General features: G+C 42.7%; 1 protein-coding gene across 1 annotated transcript; it reads right to left on the reverse strand.

The window, feature by feature from the left end:
• Nucleotides 1-14,105: 14,105 nt before the first annotated feature.
• On the reverse strand, nucleotides 14,106-15,774 carry bhlha9 (basic helix-loop-helix family, member a9). Its single transcript, XM_040179817.2, has one exon. It carries the CDS (start codon nucleotides 15,545-15,547, stop codon nucleotides 14,681-14,683), a length of 867 nt encoding a protein of 288 aa, XP_040035751.2. The 5' UTR covers nucleotides 15,548-15,774; the 3' UTR covers nucleotides 14,106-14,680.
• Nucleotides 15,775-17,013: the final 1,239 nt, after the last annotated feature.

Raw genomic sequence — 17,013 nt, forward strand, 5'->3', positions numbered from 1 at the left:
TATTGTGGCTGTGATTAATCTGTTTTCCACTAAATGTGCAATCAAAACAGAATTAGTGCAGACGTGTACATACAGGTAAAACACATTTTATTAAACTGCTTTCCGCTACAAAGCGTTTCAAAACAGTGTTGCATTTCATTCTTGATGTGGATCGTTTTGTGAGAGGCCACAGCAGTCCGTGTACTTTTGTAAAATAGGAAGTTCTCAATAAAGTTCTTTAAGTAAAAGAATTTGCCTGTAATACCGCTGTGACCCGCTGCAGGGTCGCGCTGCCATAGTTTAAAAGTCACTGCATTAAATGAACATTGGAGTTCATTAAATGACACCGATGTTCAGTAGATTTGTCTATGTACAGTAAGTGAACTTCTTATTTTTCTTGGGCAGTTATATAAAAAAAGGGCTCTCTCTTTTTTTTCTTCCTTAGACACTTTATATAACAATAGCTTGCTAATCTTCACTCAAGCATGCACACTTGTACTAATTATGCATGCACACCTCTTGTGATAACATGCTGTCACAATGCTCGCTGACTGCAATCAGTGGTGCCTTCAGGAAAACAAGACCAGCAAAAAATGTGGTATAATGGATTGGAAGAGGAATATCAGGGAAGGCGTTTTAGGAGGAGTTTTAATGCATGAAAAATATATAATTTGGAATCCAATGAAATACCCATTTGAAGAGTGAATCAAGGTGAAAGTTGGTCTTAATTAAGATAAAGATGAGTTACACCAAAGAGCTGTTTTATCTCCAGGCAGGACCTTACACTGTATCATCCTTAACTCATCATTCATCTTTAATTAAAGAAAAAAGTGTCTTATTTCAGATATTAAGATTAATTGATCACATATTCTGATAGGTCATACTGTCTCTTTAAACATTAAACTGTAGATCTAAAGATTTAAGTCCAAAATCACACCAGCGTCTCTAATAGGACGCAATGGCATTACAATAAATATATGGACCATTTTCAAAGCCTTATTGCATTCTAACCCAGTATTTTGGTATTGTCTGTATTGCTTTGTCATGATGTTACGCTGACAATACAATTATTCATGTTAGGAGATCATAGATACCCAAAATGTAATGGAAATGCAGCAATCTACATTTAGGATAGTTTGTCATTTGACATGATGTTGGCGCTAGAGGAAAATTTGAGAGTAAAATGGAGCAAATGAAGGGGGGCATGGTGGTGGGGTGCTTGGCACAGTCGGCTCACACCAACAAGGTTTTGGGTTGGAAAGCACCCGGTGGTTTTTCTGTGTGGAGTTTGCGGGTTTTCTGCAGGTTGCTCATGCTACTGATGTGCAGGTATAGCACTGTAGACGATCGCTCAGGTCATCAGTGTATGATTGTGTGTGAATGGAATACATCCCAGACTAATGGATTGAAGAACTTGATGCTAGTTTAGAAAATATTCATTCAATTTCGTCAGAATAAGTTCATAATAATAAATGACGGAATAAATTCATTCTTCTAATAATATTATTGGTTTCTATTCAATCTTTTAGTGTGTTTTGCCTCCGAAGAACAATAATTGAATCATTCCTTTGGAAAGCGTGACTCTTCAGGTAATTAGTGCAATGTTAGGATCAGGCTTAACCTAAGGTGGAGTCCTGGCCCAGACATTGTTGTATCCAGACCTGAACCCAAAACCAATAGATGATTCATCAGCCCTGCAAACACAATGTAAATCACATCAGGTAATGAGACTAATCAGATTTGTGTATTATTTAGGAGGTTCCCGACCCAAGCTACATTTACACACAGGGGAGAAGAGGAGGGAGACCGAGTAGTCTGAGAATATTACGGGAGTCAGAAGTTATATCACATGGTGTCCTCTAAAATGAGGAAAGTGGTTATGTGGTGGATGGACAGGCTGTTATATCTTCAATCCTCTCACCAATACTACATAGCTAGTATATCTATCTACTATATACATCTTAAACGAAGGCACAGATAATAAACACAAGAGCCCAATATGATCAGGACACCTTAATTCGGCAACCAACAATGATGTCAGCTTAGTCCCTCTCTGGAGCGGAAACAAGTGGTCTAAACAACCACAGGTTGTTCCTGCAGACAAAATCTCTCTTTTTGGAATTAAAGTAATAATATCACTTTGCCCTGAATGAACAATTCAGTCCAAATTAATTTATTAAAGCACGTACTTTTACATTTTTCAAACTTTTCAGTAATATTTTAATTAGTTGTATCAGTCCAATGTTTCTTGAAATTAAATTATTTATGTATTACTACTGACAGTTCAGATACTATTTATATAGATAGATATATATTTGATTTGATTTGATTTAAGAATTAGGGTTTAGGCTTTATGCTGACGTCTGTAGCACTGTTAGATATATGTGTTACTAAATCATTGCACAAGTTAGATATTGTGATGATCTGGACCTTTGCATGAGCACATTCTCTCTAAATTGACCTCGTAAATTTTAATTGAATACCTCTGATGTAGATTTACTAGCTTTAATTTTGTTGAGCAAACGAAAACTATGAGTGTGTGTGTGTGTGTCTGTGCATTTTAGCGTGAGGGTCACTTTACCCTCTTACCCTCCCCCTCGAGGGCCCCATTGACTGTAATGACTCTGCTGTTCCAGGCTATTTCAACGTGTCACATAAGTCTGCAGTTTTTCTTCCTGCATATGGAGCAGCAGTTGGAGCTTGGAGGTCTTTCTCGTTGCCACCGGCCTTTCGGTGTTCCATTCATCTTTGAAGCACCGATTCACCGGCTGTTATTCTGCGGCAACTCTTCTAAGATCAACTCCACAGCTGTCAGGCGCTTCTACTGCTGCACAGCCCAGTGTGGAGGCTGATGGAGGCCAAGTTCACCCTCTGGCAGCTGCTCATACTTCTTACGGCTTAGCTGCCCAAAATGACAACTCTGTTTCCACTCTTGTGGGTGCTGTCTGTGCCACTTTGGGTAACATCCTTGAAACAGGGGCGGCTCCTTAGGGTCCAAATGCAAGGATGGCCACTTATCTTCAGCCAGCGGGGCTTTGGGGAACTGGACTTAAAAACGCATCTCTCAAACTTTTGCCCTTTTCAGAATCAAGTTTGAATGCCTTTTCCAGCTAGATGCACACATTTAAAAGTCTTGACAACTATTTATTAACTAATGTTAATTGTACTCCAAAGGTAAGGAGGAAAAACGTAAAATCAAAATCAAAACGCATTACTCTAAATGAGTAAAGCTATTGATTGTTTTGCTTTGCAAAGCAGTTTTGGGCTTCGCTCAAACAAAGCACCAGTGCCATGGCTTTTATTATCCTGTAAATTGTAATTTTTAATTGTTACAAAATAAATGTAGGACCAACAATTGTCTGTCCTCATCTTTGTAAATTACTCGGATTATTTGCACCGATTGGAGTCAGCCAGGGTTGCGTTTTAATGCAATGAAATGTGTCCATTAGTAAGCAAGGACCGCTAATTAGCATTAGCATTAACTCACAGTCCCCACCGGCACTGCCTTAGCGATCGACCTATTGGGCACCCCTGCTCTAAATGGGCCATCATTTACAAATGACCATCATGCTGCATAATGTGGACGTGAAACTAGAGATTGAGGCCATAAACTTATGTTTACTATGTTGTTAACAAAGTTCAGCCACTTTCACATTGATTTCACCATACAGAATTGGAATTTGCCACCTGGATGAGCCGAGGACGAGTGGCCAACGTTGAATGTTGTGTGTTGTAGAAGCCCAACTGTAAAATGTAACATATTCCTTTCCTTTAAGAGTCCTTATGTGACTTTCTGCAGGGGAAGAGTTTTTATTGATTTGAACAAAGAGGAAACGGACGCTGTGCTAAGCTGCAAAGCTATTGTGAGGTTTAGTCCACAAACCAGGAAGTATTTTTACATTTAAATCTTAAATTTGATATTGTCTTCTATTACAGTTGCAAGTTCCTTGTCAACAGCTCAACAACCCTTTTAACACCACAAACATGTACAGTAGCATATCCCAGCTACTGACCACTGGTTCATTTAGAAACCAAATCTGATTATAGATTCGTGTATTTACATATTGTCATATCTCGATTGCACTGTAAACCGACACATTTCCAGTGTATACCGTTGACCTTTGCCTCACTGCGCTGCATTGTAGTATCTTAGCTCTGTCACTCTTTTTAGACATTTATCAGTGGGTGTCACTTTGCAGCCAGATGACCCAATTAACCCAAAAAACAGTAACTTGCCCTTTTCGTAATCAGCCATGTATGCACTATATTGTCATTAACAATCTATTTTCTGGAGAGGTTTCAGCAGCCTGATTGGGGTGTTGTGCTTTGTGTAGCATTATTCACACTGAACATATAAACTCAATTCTGATTGGTGAAGCAGTAACTTTTTTTTCTTTGCCTTCTTTCCTTATATTGTTAATCAGTAAACCCTGAACATACTGTGCCAAAACGACTGTGTCAAAAGTCACTTATCATTAACTTATCTTATCAAACTCTGTACATCATCACTAATAGACGAGCTTGGACAGTAGAAATAGGAGCATTTCGGCGGACAGGTGTTCTGTTTACTGGTCAAATGATCTGAGAAACTGCTGCTGGTTTCTTCCTTTGATTACTTTTGAAACAACAATAGTTCTCAGCATACCGCAGTAAAATGGTCTCTTTCTATTCTGTCTGCCATGTGTCATGTGTCTCCCTCTATACTGAGTCGCCGTTAGTCAGAGAAAAGCACGAAGACAAAGAGACAAGAGAGAGGGCGTTTGAGACAACTCCCTCTGTAACTTCTAAAGTACAGCAGAACCACAAACTCTCTTCTGACTCTGGATTTGACTCATTTGGAACTGGTGACATTTACTTTAATTTGGCACAGGAATCCATTAAGAACAAAAGATGAACTGATTGAAGTTTGTTGGTCAAAGGTCACTGTGACTTCACAAAAAGCTATTTTTGCATTTGACAAACAAATCTCAGTCTTTAAGGATTAATTTCATACATTCGTTCACCCATTTACTGTACCAAAAATATTTTATATAAGTATACACAAGGCTTACAATGTTTTCTTACTATATTATTATGTTATTCATACTTACGAACTATACTTACGTACTGCTTTTTTCAAACAGAGAGCTTGAAGCTATCCTTTTACACAACATTTCCTCCTAACTAACGTTCAGGATCACTGACCTTACTTTTCTTCAAGAAAAACAATTTCAAGAGTCAAGCAAGCAAAGCCAGTTAGTTCTGCAGCATGTGCTTTTTACAAAGGCAATTACAGAACACCAGATGCGCAAAATAAAATGTCCTGCTTAGAAGGTGATGGAGGTAGCAAATCGCTGATGGAAATGTTAAATATAGCCGTATGTGTTAAAGCTTGACTCTTAACATTTAACTACATGTTGAAAAAGGACACATGCGCTGCAGCCCAGCTTCTCCAAAGACGTCCCATTTAGTTCACAAACAGACTGAAAGACGGGCGTGCTTCCTTGTGTAATATTGGTGGAAAATCATCTCTCACATTATTGTTATTCTTAAATAAATGTTTTACAGATTTAATCATGAAATCATTCTGGGTATTAGTACCTTTTTAGAAGACATTTCAGTGGCAAATGAATGTGGCGTAATTTATGAAATCTTCCTATTTAGGTTTTCGGGGGGTTTTGAGGGTCCATCATGGAACTGCCGGAGATCCCCTTTTTTTGTCACTATACAGAGAGTGCAGATTAAAAGAACACAAACTAGTCAGTTCTCAATATGTTCTTGTTGATATTTATTAACCTGAATGTTAATCCATCCCAACACAGTATGTGAAGTCCTGGCTGGTGAAGCACATGAACCCCAGAATACAGATTTACTATTAATAACTAATTTGACAACTACAACCCTGCATGTAATTCAATTCAATTCAATTCAATTCATTTTATTTTGTATAGCCCATAATCGCAAATTACAAATTTGCCTCAGAGGGCTTTACAGTCTGTACACATACAACATCCTCTGTCCCGAAACCGACCATCAGCACAGGAAAAACTCCCCAAAAAATGAAAAAACCCTTCCAAGAGGGAAAAAAGGGAAGAAACCTTAGGGAGAACGTCAGAGGAGGGATCCCACTCCCAGGATGGACAGACTACAATGGATGCCATGTGTACAGAATGAACAATATATAATACATGCAATTCCTATTACAGAAATGATTCAAGTAACTGTGAGTAGTAAGTCAGGCGCACAGCAGGACCACTGCAGGGGCAACCACCATCAGATAGAACCACCATCCACAGAAGCCTGTGGGGAGGGAGAGCACAGAGACTTTAGGAGAGGGTAATTTGGTTTACGAGTACAGTAATATGATTAATATCTAAAATAATAATGATGATGATGATGATGGCAGCAGCAGGCGTCAGCAGGGCCACGGTAGGTGTCAGGACCAGGGTCCCGAAGGAACCACGATCTACGGAGACCTGCTAGGGGAGAAAGCTTAAAAAAAACTCCCGGAAAGAAGCTGAATTAGTCATGTGCATTAATAAAACGTGAATTATGGTAGAACGAGAGCGTGAGAGAGGAGCTCGGTGTGTCCTAAGAATTCCCCCTGCATTCTAAGCCTATAGCAGCTTAACTAAGGGCTGGTCCGGGCTAACCTGAGCCAGCCCTAACTATAGGCACAATCAAAGAGGAAAGTTTGAAGTTTTACTTTAAAAGAGCTGACCGAATCTGCCCTATCAGGATAACTTCCATTTTTTCTGAGTTTAGCATCAGGAAGTTGCCGGTCATCCAAGTTTTGATGTCTCCAAGACATTCTTGAAGTCTAACTAGCTGGTCCGTCTCTTCTGGCTTGATCGACAGATACAGTTGAGTATCGTCTGCATAACAATGGAAGTTTATGCGGTGTTTCCTGGTAAGATCGCCCAAAGGAAGCATATAGAGGGTAAATAAAATCGGTCCAAGTACAGAACCTTGTGGGACTCTGTGACCAACATTGGTGGTCTTTGACGATTCACCGTTTACAAGCACAAACTGGGATCGATCCGATAAGTAGGATTTAAACCAGCTGAGAGCAGTTCCTTTGATACCAATTAAATGTTCTAGTCTCTGCAACAGGATACAATGGTCTATGGTATCAAATGCGGCACTGAGGTCCAGCAAGACAAGAAAAGAGATGAGTCCTTGGTCCGATGCAAGTAGAAGATCATTCGTAATTTTCACCAGTGCTGTTTCTGTACTGTGATGCGCTCGAAATCCTGACTGGAAATCCTCGAACAAAGCATTGTTTTGTAGAAAGTCACATGTAATGCATCTTTATCTTTGACTAAAGACACAACTTCTTTGGTGTTCTCATAACAGCTGAGCCCCTCGCTCTCTCTGAAAGGACACTCGTTTGAAGGAGATTATCCGAACGTGTATGAAAATCTATTTTCCCCGCAAAGTCATCAGCTTTCAATGTTTATTGACCTCAGGATTTTGTAGTTCAATCAGTGATGGTAATTGTCTGTCTTGTCCCTGCGATGGTTTTAAATGGTTTCAAACAAACGTGGGTGGGTATGGAAGACGGGGAGCTACGAAAGCGCGGGGAGCACAGAAGTCAGACTCTTCATCGCGTTGTCCTCAGCCTCTCTCTTCCTCCTTCTTCCCTGACACTTTTCTTCCAACCCTCTACACTCCTCAGCCTTCTTCCCTCTGACATTTCACTGCTCTACTCTCTTTCGCTCTACTCTCAGAGGTGTTACAGACCAATTTCCCTCAGAGAAAGAAAAATCAATTCATTAGATGTGGACTCCGAAAGGGGCGAAAAAAAAAATAATGAATTGGGCAGCGGTGGAGTTAGCTGCCGAAATGAGCCTGTCCGATCTCTTAACACGTTTTGGGCTCCCTTAAAAGACCAATTAACTCCTCACAATTATTCAAAACCACTTCATTAACTGACTAACTTTACATTAGACGCCCCAAAAAAAGATGTCTGAGCCAAACTTTAAATTGGATAAGCAACAACCTCTGTGCAAAAACAGTATTACTTAGTGAATAATAAATCCAGTTTGTTGAAATGACAGTTATTTTAACACGCTGATATCTGTCAAGGTCTGTCAAGATCTAGTCAGGGAGGTATTCACTGACCTTTAAGTTAATAGGCAGGCGACCGTAGGAAAGGGGCACCTAGACGTGCACAAGCTGTCTGGGGAAGGTCGGCTTCTGAAATTGAAGTTCTCTTCTGTTAGTTGAGTTATTTAGTACCTTGGTTATGTCCAAAATTGCATGACATGCACAACATACTGAAAATGTGTATGTACTGTATATGTGTTTGAATCAACATCTTTTTTGTGAATTAACAGGGTTTTTCTCTTGGCTACCTCAGGTGACCAAACGATCATTTGTAACAACCATGAAGTCAGAACTATTCCAAAGCAGTCGTATCACGTACTTGTATTTATTGAAGTGCTCTTGAAATTACAGTGCTGTTCACCATGGTCTTTAAACCCGTCTTCTCAACCCATTCAATTTTGGGATATTAATGCCTGCATGTGTCTAGTGTTTGCATGATGTATTTTGCACTGGAAACAATATGTGATTACTATTTACATAGTATATATAATATATATAGTCAGAGTGCGACACTGAAAGTCTCCATGCTGGAGTCCAGAGGTTCTCCAGAATCAACACTACTGCTACTAGCAATAAAACTCACAGTAACGGGTTTTTTTTATACATTGGATGAAGGTACTGAAAATTCTAACTGAAACATGAATACTTATTAGAGCATCGCACATTAACTTTGTGTCAAAACACAAACAGCACCAGCTTTGAAGTCCAGTCTACAGCTCAGCAGCCCGTTGGAACTGAACCTAACTGAAGTCAAGCGAACAGAGCTCCAGCCAACTGGGATGTGGACAAATCAAAGACTAATGAAGGGAGCAGAGGGTTGACATGGAGAAACCACAGCGTGATAGCAGCACTGGGGCCTGGAGTTTTAGGGCAAGAAAATAGGATTTTCTCATTGCTTACTTAATATGCACTGGGGAGAATCCACATGTGTGTGGCTCTAACAACAACAACAGCTTAAGCCTGCATTAGTACAGATTCCACCAGTACAACCAGTGGGGGACGCTTTGTAGTCATGAGCCTCAAAGGTTGTCCTTTACATAGCTACCAAGGAAAAGGCTGAGTTCTTTTACGGTGCTGTAATGGGGGACCTAAGGGCGCAGTGCAGTGTAGCCAACACACGCGGCAGCCAATTGTGTATATGGCAATATGTAAACAAAGACACAAAGAAAACACACAAACAGCATGTTTTTTCAGCTTGTTTTTATGAAGCAAATGTTATTCGGGAATGTGTTTCCCACTTTGCCTGAGTTTTATTTCTTCTCTAAATGTTCCTTATGTGTTGTCAAGTTGAAGAAGTTCAATTGCATTTATTTGCACGTTGTTGTCACTGACTTTCTCCACTGTAGCCAATTCAAAGAGCCAGTTATTGCTGACAGTTATTTGTAACTTTTATCAAAGCAGATGCTTTTTGTTTTCTTTCTTTGAGGGCTCAACATGGAATAAGTTCCAGTGTGGACGCAGACATTTTTGAAAGACGCCCCAGATGTTTTTCACACTGTTGCGGGTTTTGTTTGCTTTCTTGATGCAGGCTTAATTGGAACAAACTCACCGTCCTCAGAATTCAGTTTGAGGAGGAATCAATGGCCGCGCTCGAGACGAGAAGAGGGTGTATACAACAATAAAAAGAGGTTGTATACAAAAATACATACCAAGCACTAAAGTAATAATCCAAACACGACACACAGTGTTTATCTGTGAGTGTGTGTAGTAAATAGCGTAAGAATCCCCCCGCCTTCCGCTGCAGACGGCTGAACCTCTAAGCAGATGAGCAACTCGTTCCGGCTAATGAAGAAAGCCTGGATTTAAGGCAAAGTGTGAGACTGAGGAAAAATCAAAGCTCGAAGCTCCATCAGGCGTTCATATTCATGATCCGGAGGCCTCTTCACCTTCAGGCTGATTACAGCCCTTCTGATCCCACAGCAGGAACCGCCACACTCCATTCCCAGTTTATCCCTGTGTGTCTGCGACCTCAATGTCAGCCGAGTTATCCGCGTTAGATAGAGAGACGATGGGGAGACAATGGGGAGACGATGGGGAGCGATAGGGAGACGATAGGGAGACGATGGGGAGATGATAGGGAGACGATAGGGAGACGATGGGGAGACGATGGGGAGACGATGGGGAGACGATAGGGAGACGATGGGGAGACGATGGGGAGATGATAGGGAGACGATGGGGAGACGATGGGGAGACGATGGGGAGACGATGGGGAGACGATAGGGAGACGATGGGGAGACGATGGGGAGATGATAGGGAGACGATGGGGAGACGATGGGGAGACGATGGGGAGACGATGGGGAGACGATAGGGAGACGTGGGCCTTTGTGCCCTTCTGCCACTGACTGTCTGCAGGAGCTTGACTGGCTGCAAGAGTTTTTGAGGCCTTACACGTCACCAGGTTATCTTTAGTTTTGTTTGCGACAGCTCTCTTCCACCTGGTGTAGTCTGTGCACATGCACCGCAGATACAAGAGAACAAAAACATGCTTTAAAGTCCTTTTCATGGTTCAGCGTGTTCACGGGAACCGTAAAATCCTTTGAGCTGCCATTAATGAGTCTGATAACCAGCATTTCTTCAGGAAAAGCAACTGCTTTTCTTAACTCTTTTTGTTTTTGCCCAGCTAGTTTAGCGATAGTTATTAATCCTGTTCTCTTCTTCAGTTGGTTGTTTTAAAATACTGAAGCACATTTCATAACATTGTTACACCCTTCATTCTCTCCTGGTCCTGGCACAGTATTCCCACCATCCTCTGCAGTACCATGACAGCAGTGTGTCTCCATGAGCACATTCTGCCGTGATGACTCACACACACACACACACACACACACACACACACAGCGTCTCAATGTTTCCATGTCAGACAGTGAATAATGTCTGACAATTCTTTCACTGTGTAACACTAGATGCTCCATTTTCAAAATAATCTACTCCTGCATTGTTTTAGTAACCTTGTTTGTTTGACTTCATCGGACATGATGTGTCGTCGTTATTGTCCACTCCGCAGAAAGTGACGTTTGTGGCAGTGAAGGAAAGATTAGTTACTAATTTATATAGTCAGTATTATATAGTCACCATGGGATAAAAAAGTAGATAAAGAAATATGCTTCAATATTTGCACCTGTCCAGACTTGGTATTGCGTCAGACACACGGTTGAATCATCTACTAGAGACAGATTATTGCATCCTTACATGTTGCAGTGTGATATTTTTGGCTGACTCAATGCCTCCTCTCCACCAGTTATCTGAGGAGCTCAGGGGCCACATTTCTTCCCCTGATCGACATGAAGCATATCTCTGTTGTCTCGTCTCCATCTAGTGTTGAGCAGTGAAACTGCTTACTGCTCGGGGAATCCAAACAAATCAGTAAAACAAGCAGCGTCTCGTCTCATCTCAACAAAAGGGCAGAGTAACACTTCATGAATGATTGAGTGGGGCCATCGTTTTCTATATAAAGACACAAAGATTATTCACCTTGTGGACCTTACAGTGTGACTCTATGGGGCTGTTGAGAGCATATCAGCATTCTTTTTCCTTGTATATGTGGATGTAATTCGGTGGGTTCAGCCTCCGAGGTACAGAATGTCTGAAGGCAAAATTGTCATTCACTATTTTTTGTCGTATCAAGGACCATTTCTGAGAAACTTGGTGCATGGGTTGAGCAAGAACCCATCCGATGTTGGAGTTAATCCAAAATCACAAGGCCGATACATTAGTTTAAGCTCACAGACGCATCCTTGGTGAAGTTCTGCCCCTCTTATTTGACACGTGATGTTACATAGATTTGCCATAGTCATGTTCTGTTAGAATTAAAAAGACATTCTTTGAAGTAAGCATTGTGTTTCTCAATAAACTTCCCTAAATGACTGATGTATATTACTTTGTTCAAGGTTTTTCCACAGTTCTGTTGTGTCAGGAAGCAATAATTCAGGTTTAACGGTCTTGTTTGTAAATGTCATGGGAACAAACAAAGGGACATATTGTCCACTGGTACCTTCACTCCCTTCACCTTCCATGTCGATGTCACAATAGCGCTGTGTGCATGTGAGTGTGTGTGTAGCAGGGGGTGGGAACAGTATGCAGAGCATCAACATCACTCTGAAGGCTGACTCATCGCCATATATCATGCAAACACACACACACACACACATGTCTAGGAATCATTTCTCCCATGTATGCTCGTTGTCTTTTCCATCAGCTCTGCAGTGGAGGGTGTCGACAGTCTGATTAAAAGGTGCATCTCGCCTGAATGTCGAAAATAAGGTAAATGCTCTGGTGAGCCACAGTTCAGAATGAGCGTCGACCATTAAAAGCATTTCTCTGCAGACGGACTCCACAGAGAATATGAATATGGATTCATAATTTTGTCATTTGGTCATTTTTGTGATTTTACAACTGGCCGACCTGTGCCTCCCACCCCCTGTTAGAAAGGTCAGCGTTGTTATCACCATTAGCTGCTGGCTCAGACGTCGGCATGTAGAGAGCCATTCGGATCAGAAACAGTAATGCTCTGAAATTTTTATTGTGCATCTTTGTGTAACTGATTAATCAATGAATCGTTGCGGCTGTTTCATGGTTCAACTGCTGTGGCAGTACCTTAAGGAAGATATTATCACTTATTGTGATGAACAGCGGCCTTACATTTTTTTGTAAATGCCGTCTTGTGTTTAATGTTTAATGACTTTTGTTGTCAAATCCATAAGTTCACAGTAAAAATAATTCAAACTTTACCAATCCTCCCATTCTGTCACTTTTCTCTCATAAAGCTCGGCTTTGGTTCTCACTCTTATTTAACAGGTTTGACGTAGATTTAGTCTCTGTAAGAGAAAGCAGCAACTGATCGAGAAAGTCAACTCTTCTTATAATACTGGCAGCCCCACGTTCCCCCCGTGGAGTCTCTTGAGGTCCCAGACAAGTCAATGAACTGGCAGTGAAGTGAGTGGAAGTCTCTCTGTCTGCCAGAAAGGGAGGAAGAGGAGACATGCCGTCACTGAGCGCTGTCAGCTGCACTCGTCTTTCGCTGGTGAGTCAAGGTTCTCTGGTGATTCACGTCTGCAAACGACAGCCTCAAAGTAAAGCCACTCTCCCCCTTTTTTCTCACCATACATCCCCCTCTTCCTATTATTTAACTCCTCCTCTATATTTATCTCTTTGTGAGTATAGTCCCTTTCCTTCCTGTCTGCTAATTGTTGTGGCACCACATAATTTATTTCTCGACCAAAGCCTGCAGTAGGTGTCCCCGGGCCAACTCTTTCCAGCGGCGTCTCAGGGTCCTCGTTGGGAGACCTCCGGGAGGTTCAAAAAAACCTCTTCACTCACCCTATTCCACCTGCGGGCCAGTGCAGCCCAACAGGGGATTTCAGCACACTGATGACGGGCCACAGTCTTCCTTCCTGAGCCCACATAAATCTGTCGTTGAGCCCTGTCCTATACTCTAATATTAAAGCTGTTTTCCATGACACGCTGCTCACTGGGAGGGCGGGGGCTGTTGTTGACATGAGCTGGTAAAGGGCCAGGAGGTAGAAAGTGTGGTTAGAATTGACATTGCTTGATCTGGCTGACCTACAACTGGTAACAATCTGACATGCTAAAATGTCCTTCAATGAAGGAAGCAAACAAGTATGAATACATTATATAACGCATACCCCTGCATGCTTATCACGTTTTAGCACAAACACTGTAATTGTTGACTCAGGCTTTTCATTTTACTGTGTCTAAAAAGCGCCGTAAATATTTTTTGCCCCAGAAACACACAACAAGAATAGACTTGTGAGAACGTTTTTCAACTGAGTGAAGGACCTCTGTCATCTCAGAGTAGTAGAGGCTACTGACCTCAGGCTATGATCAAACACATACACACACACACACGCACACACACACACACACACACACACACACACACACACACACACACACACAGACACTCACACACGGATAAGAATGCACACTAAAGCTGGTGGCGTGCTTGTGCAATGTCGAAGGCCTCAGTCTGAACCACGGCAGTTAGAGGCCAGCCTTGCTGTTATGAAAGGAAGCATGACGGGTGTCGTATCATTTCAACATTTAATTTGAAAAACTATGTACCAACTCTTTACAAACATTACAACGTATGCAATACGTAGTATAATAAATACACGATCAAATCTTTGTCCCATTTTCTCAAGATTAAGCCACTGTTTGATAGAAAACACATAGGACAGTTACATAACAGTGTGGAACATTGTCCCATTTGTGGTCTTTGTGGTTTTACGCTTATGTTTCATTTTAATATCATGTTACACCATTTCCGCGTCTGCAGACGTCCAAATAATCACAATGAGACAATCGGAATACAATTCCGTAGGTGAATTATCCACAGAACACAGTAACACATTCTTAATAATCTTTAACATTTTTTAAATGCCAGGTCAAAATACATTTAGCAACATATACAACATTCTGCTGTCTGGACTGCCATTGCACTTTTATTTATTGCTGTTAAATACATCACAATGTCTCTGTTCTGAAATAAGAGCCTGTAATACTGAACACAAAAGCCTTTTACTCCTTGAGGTCATTCAGCAGTTCACTGGAAGGATCAGCTTCAATCAGCGTTTAAATTGGGGGGCGCCCCAAGTCACAGTATGTCAGAGCCCAGAGAGAGGCTGGTCTCCGGGTAGCTCACCTGCCAGGGCATTCCCAGAGCTGGAGGCGGTGGCTCCACAAAAGCGTCCATGTATTTCTGCGTGCAGGAGGCCCACACGCCCTGCTGGTACCCCAACCCCTCAACCACCTGGGGGTACTGCACCGGGCTGGGCGGATGGTCGTGGGGGCTGCCACAGTGTCCATAGGGGGCGTAGAGCTGTCCCTCGTTGGGATAACAAGGGTAGTGTGGAGACGGGGGACACGATGACGCGGCGTTATCCATGTAGACGTGCGGCTCAGTGGGCAGCCGGTGGACGTGGGGCCCTTGTTGTTGCTGCATCTGGTGAGAGATGGACACGTGCCAGGGGCCATAGCTCTGGTGCTCCAGGCAAGGCACCGCCGCCCTGGGGTGCTCTAGTCGAGACGCTCCCATCACAGCTGGCCCCGCTGATGACCTGTTGCACTCCCGGTGGGTGCAGGGCTTGCTCGGGGGGTTCGAGCTCAGGAATACAGAGAGGGCAGAGATGCGGTTGATGGCCCTCTGCAGCGTGGCGATCTTGGAGAGGCGTTTACCACTGAGGTCATGGTTCAGAGTGACGCGCAGGGCGTTGAAGGCCTGGTTGTAGTCCATGATGCGCTTCCGCTCGCGGACGTTGGCTGCCATTCTTCGTGCCTTTGAGCGGACGGGGCGATTGCGCTTCTTGGTTTGGCCTTCCTCCAGGTCACTTGGGCTGCACGCGGAGCCTTCGCTGTCTTGGAAAGATGCCTTGGTACTTCTCTCGTCCTGCCCTTGGCACAGCACACCGAGCTCTAGCTCTTCCTCAGAGAACTCCGATCCTGAAACACTGCTGCAGCTCATTGTGTCAAAAACCCAGACACTGGGTGAGTGCGGGTAAAGTCTTTCTGCCTGTATTGTTGTTGCAGTAAAGAGGAACCGTTTGCAGACTACTCCACACACTGGCCGGGTGTTGCCCAGTTTGTTTTGTTGGGGCTGTCGGTATTTGCTGCTGCGCCGACAGCCCAGGTATTCTCCTCCTCTGACTCCTCAGTTGCCTCTTGATTACTTGTGCCTCGACAAGACAGGTTGGCCTGCTTTTAAAGCTCTTGGAGTCACATGGTACAGTCACCTATGAGGAACGGGGCACTCTCTCCTCCTCTCCAAGTTTATGGGTGCCCTACAGGCAAATGGCACCGTCACCACCTCTTCCACCCCCTCCTCCTCAGACTCTCCCTCACATCGCTTGCAGGCTCTTACAGAGGAGTTTTAGCATTTAACCTCAGTGTAAAATGCATGCAAAACATACTAATTATTTGGATAGCAGTACACTTCCTTTAACACCTTTATAGAGGATTTGATGCCACTGTTTTTTGGCTGCAGCAGTTGCATGTTTTTACTTGAGACTTTCCATGAAGCTGTGGGGTTTTGAACAAGTCGTGTGATCTAATCCCTGTCATTACAAACAAACACTGTATTGTGCCAAGATGATTCATTTGGCTGCACACCACCATGTGTGCCCCTTACTTTGGACCATTGGTGCTCCATGACTATAAGTCTCAGGGACATTTTAGACAAATTAGGCATTTATCCCAGTGGCCAACTCCGTTATTCACGTTTCTCCTTTTCTCAGGTCTGGGAAGAGAGGAACCTTGTTATCTAGCGCAGGTTAGATTTGTCCCAGCAATTAGTGTCCTCTCGAGTGGCGATCCTCAGCGCACTCTGTATCTCAGCGCTCAGGTTTAAGGGCCATGTAATTTAGAGTAGCTTCCCTGGAACCCATACTCATAAATCAGGGCCGAGCAGCACCTGAGGACAAGAGACCTAGACTTCAAAGAGGAGGGGAAATTAAGGGCAAATATTTCACAATTAAAACCTGCTGGCTTTATGTCCTTTTTATTTTTAAGATGTGGTTATATTTTGATTAAAGTTAAACAGAATAAACTATTCCAGAAATGATATGGTAAATAATAGTCTTCATCAACATTAGCCTTTATGGTACAAATTGCCACAGATTCCCTCAGAACAGTAACCTGTTCCCCCCTGAAAGATGTGTGGACAGTGAAGGTGAGGTGATTGCATTGAAACCCAGCTGGCCTTCTGACCAAGTGCAACAGGTCAGGTAACTGAAGGGTAACAGAAGTGTGGGCCCTGAGACACTGAACTGGGGGCCATTGAGGAGCATTGCTTCCTTCCTGTCCAATCAGTTTTATTGAATGTGTCAAACCTCGACCTTTAAAGCAATTACAGCCTTGAGTTTCAGCCTAAAAACACATTTGTTACGTTCAGGCGGAAAGCTTTATGCCATATTATCCGTGAGATTAGATCAA

The sequence above is a fragment of the Gasterosteus aculeatus genome, chromosome 7 (genome assembly GCF_964276395.1).
Source record: "Gasterosteus aculeatus chromosome 7, fGasAcu3.hap1.1, whole genome shotgun sequence".
Lineage (NCBI taxonomy): Eukaryota > Metazoa > Chordata > Actinopteri > Perciformes > Gasterosteidae > Gasterosteus > Gasterosteus aculeatus.